The sequence below is a fragment of the Phragmites australis genome, chromosome 18, assembly GCF_958298935.1.
Source record: "Phragmites australis chromosome 18, lpPhrAust1.1, whole genome shotgun sequence".
In the NCBI taxonomy this organism is placed as follows: domain Eukaryota; kingdom Viridiplantae; phylum Streptophyta; class Magnoliopsida; order Poales; family Poaceae; genus Phragmites; species Phragmites australis.
Genome location: NC_084938.1, coordinates 23768387 through 23782856, shown reverse-complemented (window position 1 = coordinate 23782856; position 14470 = coordinate 23768387). Strand labels below are relative to the sequence as shown.

At 44.4% G+C, this 14470-nt stretch overlaps 1 protein-coding gene across 1 annotated transcript; it reads left to right on the top strand.

Moving 5' to 3' along the window:
• Positions 1-6863: 6863 nt before the first annotated feature.
• LOC133899169 (E3 ubiquitin-protein ligase ATL31-like) lies at positions 6864-8372 on the top strand. The gene has a single exon (XM_062340131.1). The coding sequence runs from the start codon at positions 7000-7002 to the stop codon at positions 8206-8208; it is 1209 nt and encodes a 402-aa protein (XP_062196115.1). The 5' UTR covers positions 6864-6999; the 3' UTR covers positions 8209-8372.
• Positions 8373-14470: the final 6098 nt, after the last annotated feature.

Genomic DNA, 14470 nt, shown 5'->3' with positions numbered 1-14470 from the left:
CCATTCCTCGAAGTCCGCTTCGCGCTCATGCTTGAGGAACTGACGATGAAGAGCTCTGACACCCCTCCGGCCTCCGCATTCGTCGCCAACCACTCCCCCGGCGGTAACCAAGCTGGTGGCAATAGGAGCTCCTCCTCGACCGACTCCGGCAGCACTTACACCCATGACGGCAACTTGTACGGTAATGCAATCGAGAATTGTGGCACCGGCGGCAACAACAACTGCCGTCGCAACTGCAACAGTGGTGGCAATGGTGGTGGGAACAACGATGGCCACAGAGGAGGGGACATCAGCGAACACGGCGGTAGGCCCAGCATCGGTAGCTCCAACAAAGGCACCACCTGGCTGTCCTTCCACAACCCATGGGCAGGGTCCATTCAGATGTGGCCTGGCCCATGGTCCTCGGCGCCCCTCCCAACTGTCCAGGGCATCCTCGGACCATCGCCCCTGACGCACCCGACTTAGGCGCTTCACGCCTTTGCACCCTCACCTCCCAGCGCGACGACTCCTTCACCCAGTTACTCCGTGTCAACGCATGACTTCGATCAGCAGTTGCTGCTGAACAACTTCAGCACCATGACGTTGGCTCCTTCGGCTGCTAACGAGTGGTATATGGACTCCAGCGCCTCCACACACATGGCTTCCCAGCCAGGTACTCCCACTACCATCTCTTCTTCCTCTTCTGCTGCCCCTCGTCATGTCATTGTTGGCAATGGCTCTTCTATCCCCATTGCCCACTCTGGCTTCAACTCTTTTTCCACGCTAACACGTTCGTTCTTTTTGAACAACTTTCTAGTCACTCTCGGTATCATCAAAAATAGTGTGTCAATTTACTCATGATAATCATTATTCCAGTAAGTTTGATCCTTCCAATCTTTCTATGAAGGATCTTCGCGCCAAGAATGAGATCATCAGGAGCAATAGCTAAGGTGACTTGTACCCATTCCTTCCACCAACCCACACTCTCTCCGCCACGCCGTCCTCTTCGTAATTGTGGCATCGCTGCTTAGGACATCTTAATAGCCAAGCTTTGTCACACATAGCAAGTGCTTTTTCTTTACCATGTAATAAAAAGTCCATCGATGAATCTTTATGTCATGCTTGTCAACTTGGAAAACATGGTCGTCTTCCTTTTGATGCTTCCACCTCTCGCACTACTCGTACCTTTGAGCCTATTGGGAGAAGGCAAATGCCTCAGCCTTAGCACATCTCTTGGCTGTCCTATCGAATATGCTCTTCAACGTCTACGTGGGGTTTAGAGAAGCACGAAAGGTGTGGACGGAGCTGAATGACAAGTATGCTAAAAGCGACAATGGCAATGAGTCCTTCATGGTGGCAAGCTACCTGAACTTTCGTATGAGAGATGGCAGATCAGTCATGGAATAAATCCATAAGTTGCAGCTGATCATGCGAGACTTAGGCCAGTACGGTTATGTCCTCCGTGAGAGTTTTCAGATTAATGCCATTCTGGCCAAGTTGCCTACTTCTTAGCGTGACTTTGTCACTACACGTTGGTACTTAAAAGCAGTGATTGACTCTTAATGAGCTCATTACTGCTATAAATGTCGAGGAGAAGTCTAAGACATGCTATGATGGGGGAAGGCGCCCACTCAAGCTAACCTTGTCGAGCACAAGAACCAGCCTAGGAGGAATACGAAAAAAAAGAAGACCAAGCCTAGCTTTTCGGGACCGAAGGCTAATGCTAAGAAGAAGAAGAAGAAGCCCGAGATTGTTTGCTACGTCTACGGCAGGTTGGATCACAAAGCCAATAGATGTCGCGACCGTAAGGGCAAGGGGCCGACGCCTAAGCAACAGAAGGCAACCAAAGCCCAAGTGCATGTGGCAGATGCAACAACCGATGATACCAGCAAAGGCGACTCCACCAGTGGGTATGTACCTGAGGCCTTTATGGCAAATTCACTAGTAACTTGGTAGGTTGATCAGGTGCTACAAGGCATATTTGTGCTGATCAGACGTGTTTTACTTCCCTATAGGGCGTAGATGGTGGATCCATATAGATGAGGAATGGGGTCTCGGCAGCAGTACGCGAAGTAGGACAAGTGAGCCTGAAGCTAACTTTCGGCAAGACTCTTGTCCTGAAGGACGTGTTGTTTGTGCCTGCTATAACTTGTAATATACTCAGCGGATCGATGTTGTGCCGGTAAGGAATAAAGTTAGTCTTTGAGTCAAATAAAGCAGTAATGACCATGTGTGGGTCGTTTGTAGAAAAAGGCTATGATTGTGGAGGCATGTTACGTATTTCTATTCTTGATAGTTCTGCAAATATTTTCTACTCTTCATATTCTAATAAGAACATTTACATTTGGCATTCTCGTCTTTGTCATGTTAATAATGAAGCAATAGTGCGTTTGACTAAGATGGATCTTATTCCCTTATATAATTATGACAAGAGCCATAAGTGCGAGGTGTGTGTGCAAGCAAAGCAGTCCCACAACCATTTCACTCGGTCGAGGAGGGAAGCACCTCACCACTTGAGCTGATCCATTCTGATCTGTGTGAGATGAATGAAATTTTAACTAAGGGTTGCAAAAGATACTTCTTTTCTCTTATAGATGATGCTCCTAGGTTTTGCTATATCTATTTGCTTAGAACAAAAGATGAAGCTTTAGAATACTTTATGATCTACAAGGCCGAGGTGGAAAATTGACTAAGGAAGAAAATAAAGAGACTAAGGTCTGACAGAGGTGGGGAATATATTTTCAGGGATTTCTCTGAGTTCTGTGAAGAAAGTGGCATAATCCATGAATTTATGCCACCATACTCACCACAAGCCAACGAGTAGCCGAGAGAATGAACCGAACAATTTGTGACTTGGTTAACGCCCTGTTACAAAGTTCTGGTATGGCTAACTTATGGTGGGGTGAGGCTATTCTTACAGTTAACTATGTCCTGAACAGGGTCGCTCCTCAAAATCACGAGGTAACCCCTTATGAAGGATGGAAGGGGAGGAAACCGAATTGGTCCTTTCTTCACACTTGGGGCTATTTAGCTAAAGTACATGTACCCCTGTCAAAGAAAAGAAAATTAGGACCAATTACTATCGATTGTGTCTTCCAAGGGTATGCATACCAGAGTACCGCCTATAGATTCCTAGTGTTCCATTCTGAAGTCTCAGACATTGCCGTCAATTCGATAATAGAGTCTCAGGATGCTACATTCTTTGAGTACATCTTTCCTATGCGAGCGAAGGAAGCTGATATCCCGGATCTTTTAGTTGATGAACATGCTCCTCAGAGTGTCATCAACACGGTTCCTGAGTTGGAACTTAGGAGAAGGAAGAGGCAAAGAACTGAAAAATCACTGGAAGATGACTTTGTCACCTATGTCGTGGATGATGAACCACGAAACCTTTCAGAGGCATGCGCTTCTCCGGAAGCGGAGTACTGGAAGGAAGCAGTCTGTAGTGAGATAGATTCGATCATCACTAACGGAACCTGAGAGATAGCAGACCTCCCTGTTGGCTGCAAGCCGGTCGACTGCAAATGGATCTTCAAGAGAAAGTGCAGACCTGATGGTACTATCGAAAAGTGCAAGGCCTGATTAGTGGCTAAGGGTTTTACGCAAAAGGAATGTGAGGAATACTTCGATACATATTCTCTTGTTGCCAGATTGCCCACTATATGCGTACTCTTAGCACTAGTAGCTTCGTATAATCTCCTTGTGCATCGGATGGATGTCAAGACCACTTTCCTTAATGGAGAGTTGGATTAGGAGATTTACATGCAACATCCAGATGGATTCGTGGTAACAAGACAAGAGAGTAAAGTATGCAGGTTAATCAAATCCCTATATGGTCTCAAACAGGCCCCTAAGCAGTGGCATGAAAAGTTCGATACTACACTAACCTCGATCGGCTTCTGTATTAATGAAGCCGATAAGTATATGTATTATCGATATGGTGGGGGACGAGGTGTCATTCTATGTCTATACATGGTGACATATTGCTGTTTGAGACAGACAAGAAAATGATCAACCAAACCAAGTCTTTTCTATCTCAGAACTTTGATATGAAGGATATGGGAGAAGCTGATATAATTTTAAACATCAAGCTGCTAAAAGGCAAGAATGGGATAACATTAAGTCAATCTCATTGTATGGATAGGTGCTTACACGTTTTGGAATGACAGATTGTAAGCCTGTAGCCACGCTCTATGATCCAAATGCTAAGCTGAAGAAAAATGTAGGCCATAAAAAAGACCAGTTAAAATATTCACAGGTGATAGGTTCCCTAATGTATTTGGCCAGTGCAACTAGGCCTGACATCTCGTATGTAGTATGCAGGTTGAGTCATTATACGTCCAACCCAAGAGATGATCATTGGATAGCACTGGAGAGGATACTTAAGTATCTGAAGGGGACAAAGAACCTAGAGATTCATTATTCTGGTCATCCTGCAGTCATAGAGGGATTTAGTGATTCTAACTGGATCAGTGACTCGTATGATATGAAGGCTACAAGTGAATATGTTTTCACTCTAGCAGGTGGAGCTATATCCTGGAGGTCATCTAAACAGATCATCCTTATTCGCTGCACGATGGAGGCTGAGCTAGTAGCGCTAGACTCAGCAGCCGTAGAGGCAGAATAGATCTGAGAGCTTCTTTCTGACTTGCCGATATTGGATAAACCAATTCCGACCATTCTCACCTACTGCAATAACCAAACCGTTCTGGTTAAGGTGAAGAGTAGGAAGGACAATATGACGACTTGAAAGTATATAAAATGGCGACTCAAATCGCTGAGGCATGCAGTAGAGACAAGTATAATCGTTGTGGATTATATTCAGTCTGATTGGAATCTTGCAGATCCTTTCACAAAAGTAATGGCTAGAACAGTCATTCAGGCAGCGTCAAGAGGAATGAGATTATTACCCATTGATAAGGTTCACACCGGCAGTAACCTATCCTAGGAGATCGGAGATCCCGTGAACTAGGTTCTAGGAAAACAAGCTGGGTGGATATAAGAGCAAATTGATCACACTTATTGCTTTTGCTCTTTTGTAGGAGAGGGTGAGCTGTTAGCTCTTAATAAATTCAGTATCGTATGACAATAGATGTCATTCTACATGACATCTAGGAGAATTCACCTGTGTGAGTGTGATTGTTGGTCGCAACCATAAAGAAGCCGTTACTTCTCTATGTGGCACTCATGAATTAAGGTACATAGACATGACCGTAACGTCCAACCCGAGAGCTATGGCAAAATCAGCCTCGTACAGGGTGTTGTATATGAGGAGGCTCTCGCATCAAGGCTGATGATCAAGGTTCTGTCCTCCTCATCCTGTATGAGCCAATTTATATTCAATTAGGTAACTTGTTCAAACCCGAAAGGTACTCATTACTCAAATCCTATATATCAAACCAATAAATCCAACATTAAAATTTTGGTGAAGATTGTTGAGAAATTCATGAAATTATAATGTTTTCATGGGCTTCTCTCAGTTAGACCTGCTGGCCCTTTTGGCCTTTGTTTGGCCCGGGCCCATTCGGCTGGGAGTACAAGGGCAGGGGTGTCGGTGCAACTAGGGTTGAGTGGATAAAAAAACAAAAAAGAGTAGAGGGGAGAGAGCGGCGTTCAGGCGGCGGTGGCATAACCGCCTTCCGACCCTTCCGAGGGCTCAAGTGGTGCTGGAGGGCACTATTTCGGCTATATGGAGGCCGATTTCCTTCTTCCTATTCACCGATTGAAAATCCTCTCCGTGTTCTTGCTCTCACACCTTTATCTCTTGCAGTTTTTGGGGGTTCACCTCCTGGGCTGGATCCGAGTGGAGCTCATGCTTTGTCTCGGTGATTCGGTGCTGAATGTGATTGGGTGGAGGAGCTCGGTTTTGGGGCTCTTTGGTTCTATGGTTGCAGAGGCTCGCCTACACGCGCCGATGCGGTGCTGTGAGGTCTTGTATCTCCGTCTTTCTCATCGGTGGAAATGACGGCGAATAGGATTTCTGGGATAGCGGCAGGTGTGTTGTGCCTTGCCTCGCTTCTCTGTGCATTTGAGCAAATCACTTTGTGAGTATTTTGCCTTTTCTATGTTCTGGATAGCAAGTTCATACTTTTTGTATGCTCGAAGATGATTCATTGTTCTGAGATTCGGATTGTTTACTGAGTACACTAGCTTAGCCTATGATTTCTTATGTCATCTAGTTGAAATTGGTAGTTCTGGAGGCTCAGTGGTGTGTGCATTAGTACTGTCCTTGATGAGCCTTTAGAACTCGAGATTAAATTCAGATTATTTTGCTAGCTGAGATCTTACAAATATTCCTCAATCGATGATTTTCTTTCTAGGGCAATTAGGGAGCAGGACATTGAAAGTCCTGGGGCCAATTGTTATGTTTTTACTGAGAGCATTTTTATACATCATATGTATCTGTTGTCCATCTTTTGATATATACATGAATATGGAATCTGATAGTTCTGTTTTCCTGCAATTACATTCAAAAGTCATGTATATTTGATTCATGTGGTTAAGTTCTTGTTTGTATACATATAAAATAATATCAATACTCATATTATCGCATTATATACAACAAGGTTAGCGAGGGAGGGCCGCATATTCGACGGAGGGGCCGCCGTCGGAGGCGGCTAGAGGAGGGCGGAGGCGGGGGATCAAGTGGAGGGTGGAGACGGCCGGAGGAGGACGGTAGGCGTCAAGCGTGGGCGTAGACGGCGTGAGGTTAAAGACGGGTGTGAGCCATTGGATAAAAAATAAAAATATCAAGCATCTGAAAAAGTCCCCTTATTTCTCACTGACCCGGCGACTGAATCCCACAATTTGCAGGCTGCAGGCGTGCAGAAACGCTGCGTTTTCGCGTGGACGGGCCGTGCGTTTGCTTCGGACGCACGGCGACCGTGGCGCGCGCGCCCTTTTATCCCTTCCCTCCCCAACCCTCCACTCTCCCCAGCCTCTCCCCAGCCTCAGTTAATACTCCGCAGGAAGAAGACGAGAAGAGAGACCACCCCACCACCCTCCATTGACCCCAGCTTCATGGGCCCGAGCAATGGCCGCCGCCTCCTTCTCCTCGCCGCGGTCGCTCTCGCCGGGGCGGCCGTCGGCTCGACCGCGGCGCAGCAGCAGGGCGCGCCGTCGGGGCCGGGGCCCAACTACTTCGACCCCAACAACTTCAACACGTCCATGGCGATCGTGATGGTCGTGCTCGTCACCGCCTTCTTCCTGCTCGGGCTCTTCTCCGTCTACCTCCGGCGCTGCGCAGGGCCCCCACTCGGCGGGCCCGACGAGTACCCCGGCGCCGCCCGGCGGCCGGGCAGGGGTGGGATCACGTACGCGTCGCGGTCGAGGAGGTTGCGCGGGCTGGACCGGGCCCTGCTGGAGTCGTTCCCGACCATGGCGTACGCCGACGTCAAGGCGCACAAGGCCGGCAATGGCGCGCTCGAGTGCGCCGTGTGCCTCAGCGAGTTCGACGGCGACGAGACGCTCCGCTTCCTGCCCAAGTGCTCCCACGCATTCCACACCGATTGCATCGACGCCTGGCTCGCGTCGCACGTCACCTGCCCTGTCTGCCGCGCCAGCCTCGTCCCCGATGCCGATGCTCCGGCGCCGGTGGTTGCCAGTGCTGTGCCAACCACTGAGCAATATGCCCCTGCAGCGCCGCAGCTGCCAGCGCAAGAAACGGCCACGGCCACGACGCCGGAGGAGGTGGCCGTCGTCATCGTTGATGCCGAGGAGACGGAGGAGGAGAGGATCAGGAGGGAGGAAGCCGCCGAACTGATACGAATCGGCAGCGTGAAACGCGCGCTGCGCAGCAAGTCGGGACGGCGCCCCGCGCAGTTCCCTCGCTCGCACACCACGGGGCACTCGCTCACTGCGCCCGCGCCCTCAGCTGCCGAGAGTGCGGAGCGGTACACGCTGAGGCTGCCCGAGCACGTGCTCCGGGAGGTCGTTGCGGCTGGCAAGCTTCGGCGGTCGGCGAGCGTCCAAGCGTTCTGGACTGGCGGTGACGCGAGCGCGCGCCGCGGATTCGGCGGAACACGCGGCGGGAGCGTCCGGCTCGGCCAGTCAGGACGTTGGCCCAACATGTCGCTCCTGGCGCGCACGTTCTCCGCTAGGCTGCCGGCGTGGGGGTCGGCGCGGTGTAGCGAGGCCAACGCGCCGGGCAAGGGCGCGAAGGTCGCCGGCAACGACCAGGTCGTGGAGCAGTGCGACGGCGGGGCTTGCCCACTTGGTGCCCGTGTTTGACATGGCTTTTTAAGCGTTAGGTCTTAGTGCTGAAAGTACTCCAGTAAAGGTTAGGAGCGTGTCCTTGTCGTCGCTGTTAATCCTCTTTTCAGCGGCAAATTTAGAGCGGGTGTGTACATAAATTTAACTGTCGGTTATAAAGAAATTATCCATTCGTTTAGTTACACTCATGGAGGTATCAAATTATTGTGGAGAGAATCGGGAAAAAAACTTTTGGAGAGCCACGGCAAGCATCATTTTGCGTCTTCGATTTGTGCATGCATCCTTTTGATCTTGTAGCCACACTTTGTCACGCCTAAAATTAAGTAAATTTGACCAGCTTAAAACATCTCCAGGCGGCTGGTCATCGTGCTCGCTATAGCCAAATATAACGATACACTTCCAAAAACCACCGCAACCGACTCGCCATCGCGCTCGAGAAAAATTGGGGCCTGCTATCGTGCTCGCTATAGCCAAATATAGCGACACGTGCCCAAAAACCACTGCAACCGACTTGCCATCGCGCTCAACAAAAATCGGGGCTTGCTATCGCCTCCCTGTCGCGCTTGCCACATCCAGGAAGAGGATAGCGCTCACCATCTCCAACTGCCGCTCCCCGTGATCTCCCTCGTGCCATCCCATCTCGTACCCTGCCTTACGCGAGCTCCATTCTGGTTGTCGCCTCACCTTCCGTGAGCTCGCTGCCCTCGCCAACGAGTCCTGCTGCTGTATGTCTGGTGTTGTGGCCTGAGTCCCATCCCCTCCACCGAGACCGACTGTCAAGTTCCAATGCAACACCGATGGCAGTCCCGCCTCCCTCAGTCCACTCGACTGGAGTGGAGATCCATCGCCATCTCATCCAGATTTATTTCCCCGGGGAGTCATCCTAGATAGATCAGTTTGGATGAATTCCCTCCGTTTCAAAGCTTCATTCTGTCCTCAAATCAGATCCCATCGACCCCTAAATCCTTCTTCTCTTCGCAGCAGGATCGAGCAGAAGGCGCATAGACGCAGGGGTGGATCTCGTCGACGATATCGGTCAGGGAAGCTCTCTGCCTGGACGGACGCTGTGGATCTAGACGACAACGTTGAGTGCTGAAGCTTCACGGGTGTGCATGTGCAACGACCTCAGGCGTCCAATTTCTCGAGTCAGGCAGCATCACATCAGGGCACCAACCAAATACCACTCCAGTAAATCTCGGCAACAGGATGATTTTGTTGAGCATCAAAACATACATGTTTTTTTTGAAAAAGTAGATAGATAATATCGCAAAAATGCTCATATTGAAAAATATCATCGGTGTAATAGTTAGTCTAAACTTATAGCGAAAATAAAACTAACGTATTTTTTACAAGTGAAAAATCTAAATATACTAGGCTCAACTAGTGCATAATTACTCTAAATCAATGTGAATGTTACAATCCTAGAGTGACAAAAGATTATTCAATTCTAGCAAAAAAATGCAAGAAACTCTAATCGGATATTCTAATTTTACTATTTATCTAGTGTTCCAAACTGACTTCAGATGTTCCGATATGTACATAAAAACAACTAGGAATCTCACGAAATTAACTCAATGCGCATACAAATAAGTATACAAGTATGGATATCAATGTAATGCATAAGAATAAGGAAATACAGATACAAATTATTTGTTATCAAAGTTTGGATATCCACCGATATCCTATGTCTCTGTTGAGAAAGTTTTGTCACACTTGAGCCGAGCCTTTTTCAACCTTTTCCTCACGAGATTGCACACATGCACACCTTATCTCCACTATGGATAACTTTTCCTTCACTCTAGAGATGATGAGTTCCGTTACCACTTCTAGGTCTCATCACAATCTTCACTTGAGGAGATCACCGGCAATCTACCACTGAGCCATTTAGGAGACGGTGATCTCAAAGAGTAATAAACTGTCAAACTCGCGCATGATCAAACTAATATGATGACGATGGAGCTTATGGTACCCAAGCTACCATAGATGATGGGAGTACTTCAAGAGATGAAACTAATATAGGTGTTTTATGTGATTCTATTGCCGTCATTTTGGTATCATAACTATTGTTTGTATCCGTGACTAAGTACTTTGTTCGATGATGCTAGTATTCTTGCTACTTTAGAGGGATACAATGCAATGGATTACATTATTCTCATGGTTTTAATTTATTACAATATTGTCATCATTTCCATTCATTACAATATTCTTAAGGTACATCTTAAACCGTCAAAAATCAATTCAAATGTTGTCTTCTACGCATATTCAACAAAAAATGTCATCATCAGCTGTAAAGTTATACATGTCATTTTACACTTAACGCAGACAATCTCCCTATAGAGAATCAGCGAGCTAAACACTCAGCTTCTTTAGGAAGCAACTTCTCCAAACAATAGTTTTTTAAGACAACCAACTTTTCAGAAAAGCTCTGCAGAATTAAGCTATACCAAACATAGCCCTATATATTGGATCGGAATGAGTATTAGACTTACTCTAGTACAATGTCAACGAGCAATTACAACTTTTTTAAAAGATCATTACTATGGCCATTTCATGTAACAGGTCCGTGCAAACATTGAAACAGTAGCTACTACTCCAACTTGGAGGAGCTGCATCTACTATGTAAAAAATATATAAAAGTGACACGAAATTAATAAAAAATTATAATGACCCGTCATTGATAATATTAGTGATGGGTCATAATTATGACCCGTCACTGATAACCAATTTTACAATTTAGGTGATGTTTGTATACAAGTTTATGTTCGTATCTAGCACCATTTTCTCATCTCTATGTTGTTCTTTGCTATATTCGTTATTCTTTCAAAGTCTATCTAATCACATTAAAGTACATTACAATTGTTCGATGATAAAAGAGGAATAAAATTCTCTATGAATATTATTTGGTCAAATGTATTTTTGTTTACAATTGCTTATGGCACTACTGAGTGATATGAAAGAACAACACATAAAATGATTAAAAGCTACCTCAGGAGGATGCTATCACCATTTGGACTTTTGCATATGGAAAATTATTGAGATAGTCCACAGCAATGATGGACTTTTCATGATGTTATTTTTTATATTTTTCTCTAATTTTTTTTCACATCAGCAGCTCTAGAATAGGAGCCATTGCATATTTCTACTTAAGTTTGATGTAAGGGGTGACGGCTATGAATATAAACATGCGTTTCAAAAACGGTGCAAAAACTTAAGGGGCGAGAACTCAATCTTCTAGGCTGAATTTGGCCTCGAGAAAATTGCTGAACCCAATAAAGTCAGGGAGAAACGGATATAACTTTATCTATAGATGTTCATAGAGTAAAAAAAAAACGTCGAAATCAGAGTCTATATGCAAAAGTTATATCCGTTTTACCGAAAGCACTCCGGTTCACTGCAAATTGCGATTGTTTGGATGAGCTATTCAAAAATTCATAAAATATTTGTACAAATTTAGATGTAGAAAAATTTTATATATAAATTATAACCCCCGATGAAATTTGGTAAAATTAGTCATTAGAGACGGATCAAAATTACGACCAGTCACTATTATTCAATCATTAGGGACAGATCACGGTTCTAACTTGTCACTAATCAGTCATACGTGACAGGTCATGATTATTTGTCCTTTTTAAGATTGGATATTTTATCCTTTTTGGACCGCCTCCCCTATCAACAAAGAAGGTTAAAAGAATAAAATATTCGATTTTTATCATAACTACGTGATAGGTGAGATGGTAAGGGAACTATGCGTGTGAGGGGAGGTTATGGGTTTGAGACCCATGGAACGCAGACTAAAAACAGTTTGAAAAATAGCGTAGCTTGTGGGGCATATATGATATGCTCTGTATTGGGATGGTTCAGATGAAAAAAATATTTTTTTGATTTTTTTTCGTGTTTAAAAAATACGAAAAACGTCCATCAGTTATTAGTGAAGGATCAGTGTTACGACCCATCATTTATATTCAGTCATTAGTAACGAGTCACTGTTACGATTTGTCACTTATAATTTTATTAGTGATGAGTTATAATTACTGCTGGTTACTAATGACCTAAGGCAGTAGCAGCTCGAGACACGGTGTGGAACTAGTAAAGGGTGCTCCTTTAATCCCAATCGTGCACGTTCTCCCTATAGGTTTCGATAATGATCAGATTTGAGAAGTACGTAACTCACTACACACGCAGTGCGGCCTCAGTCACGCGTCTACAATTTTTACCACTGATGAAAAAAACACTCTCGTCAAAGTCCATACAGTAGAACGATGGTGTTTACCAAAATTGCATCAAAATTCCTTTGAAACATACAAGAAAAGTTCAAATAGTACAAAACCGCAATTTGATAGCAATGACGAAAACACAATACAGAACTAGCACATCCTTGGCTCAGAGTTCGTTGTTCACATGTAGGACCATTTCTGGATTCAAGGGCGTGTGTAATGGATGCCTGGTAGAGCAGCTAAGAGCACTTTTTGGCTTCTAGATTCCGAGCTAATCATTGCACCATGCGTGGCTGGTGCTATGGTTTGTCTCGTTGGCCATGCTGGCAAGGAGTTTTTCAGCAGCGATGGAAGACAAATAATTGATTTTTTAAGGCTTGGTAGGTCCCATACGGAAGCTAGCATGTAGCATACTCTATTTTTCAATCTTGTTATTTTTAATCACTTGTTTATTTTCAAGTACTTATCACTTTCGTTTTTAAATACATAATTTTTAATTTTATCCTTATAAAATAGTATCCCTTATCATCTATTTACGGTACATTCTAAAATATCTAGATTAGTTCTTAAAAACATTTTTGTCATTTTCTATTTAAAATTGATACTACTTTATGTTTGGTTAAAAATGATAAGTATTAAAAAACTTAACTTGTAAGAGGCGTGTTTGTTTCTTGTGTGCAAGTCCAACCAATGAAAGCATGAGCCAGGCTCTAATCTGTACCCTTGTTGGACTGTCCCTTGGTTTTGGCTCGGTCCATTGGAGTGGGCCTTGTTTTTCCTAGCCTCTCCGGTCCTAAAACACGGCCGATAAGCTGTTTAGGGTCTCTTTGTTTTGAAATCTGGATTTTGTATTGTGCTCTACAATTGGATTATGCAAATAAATGAACTGATTCTGAAAACAGATTGTATCAATTTAGATCTGGACTGTGGCACAATCCACCTTAGAGTAGTTTCTATAATTTACAATCCAGAATCCAAATTATCACAATCCGAAGGAGAAACAAACAGATCCTCAATCTAGATCAGCGTCAGGTCATTGCTAAGGTCTCCGACATACGACCGAGCCCGCCCACACTCGAGCCCCGCTTCATGCACCTGCTCACATATCTTATGTCTTGTTTGTTTGGGTTTTAAGCTATAGCTTGTTGAAGTTATGATTTTTTTTTTCAGAAGTCTGATTCTAATACAAGTATATTTAGACATATTTCTATAGTAATAAATTTTTATGTTTTAGAAATCACAGCCAGAAAATAGCAGAAACAGATTGATTGTTTGGACTTCTGGTTTCTAAAAAGCAGAAGGCAACAGAACCCAAATAAACAGGGGCTTAATCTTAAACGCATTCACATCCAAGATTAGATTCCAGGCAGGTTATGGACTCACGTATGTGTTTAGTGATACTGTGTGTTTTCTCCAATTTATCCTTAGCATGGGTAATGGAAAGCACGCGTGTGTATGCATATGTATGGCATATGTAAGGGAAAGCACGTGTGTGTATGCATATGTATGGTGTAAATAGGGTATACATTGGTTGTGTACGTCGTACGTGTAACTTTGAAAACTACTAAGACTATTTTTTATCCCGGCAAGGTAAAGAGGGGGGAGGACGACAGCAGCTACCACAGAAGCTATCCTTTGTCATGTCTCAGTACGAAAAGAAATAAAAACTGTTAAATATGTACATAATATAGTGACCATTCTTACTTAATTAATAAAAACATGAATGACGAAGTATTTAAAAGAGCAAGATAGGCCACGGTGTTTTGCTAGGGGTTTTTTTTTTCCTCATAGAAAGCTTATAAGAGACTTGCTTATATACATTAATTAGGTATGTATATAAGAAAAAGCTGATGTGACAAGCTATTTAAAGATAAGAGAGATGGAACTTGTTTTTTATGAAAAAAATAGCTTTTTGAGCCATCATAGATGATTGTAAGATAATAAATTGCTTCAAAAGACCTCAAGAAATAAGCCACATATATGCATACATTAAAAGCTTATTTTTTAACCATAATTTCTTACTCCACTACTACAGAATCTATTTAGTGGGACGTCCCTGTATAGTC

Excerpts from the sequence above, each read along its gene's own strand:
- LOC133899169 (XM_062340131.1), top strand. The coding sequence starts at position 7,000 with ATGGGCCCGAGCAATGGCCGCCGCCTCCTTCTCCTCGCCGCGGTCGCT.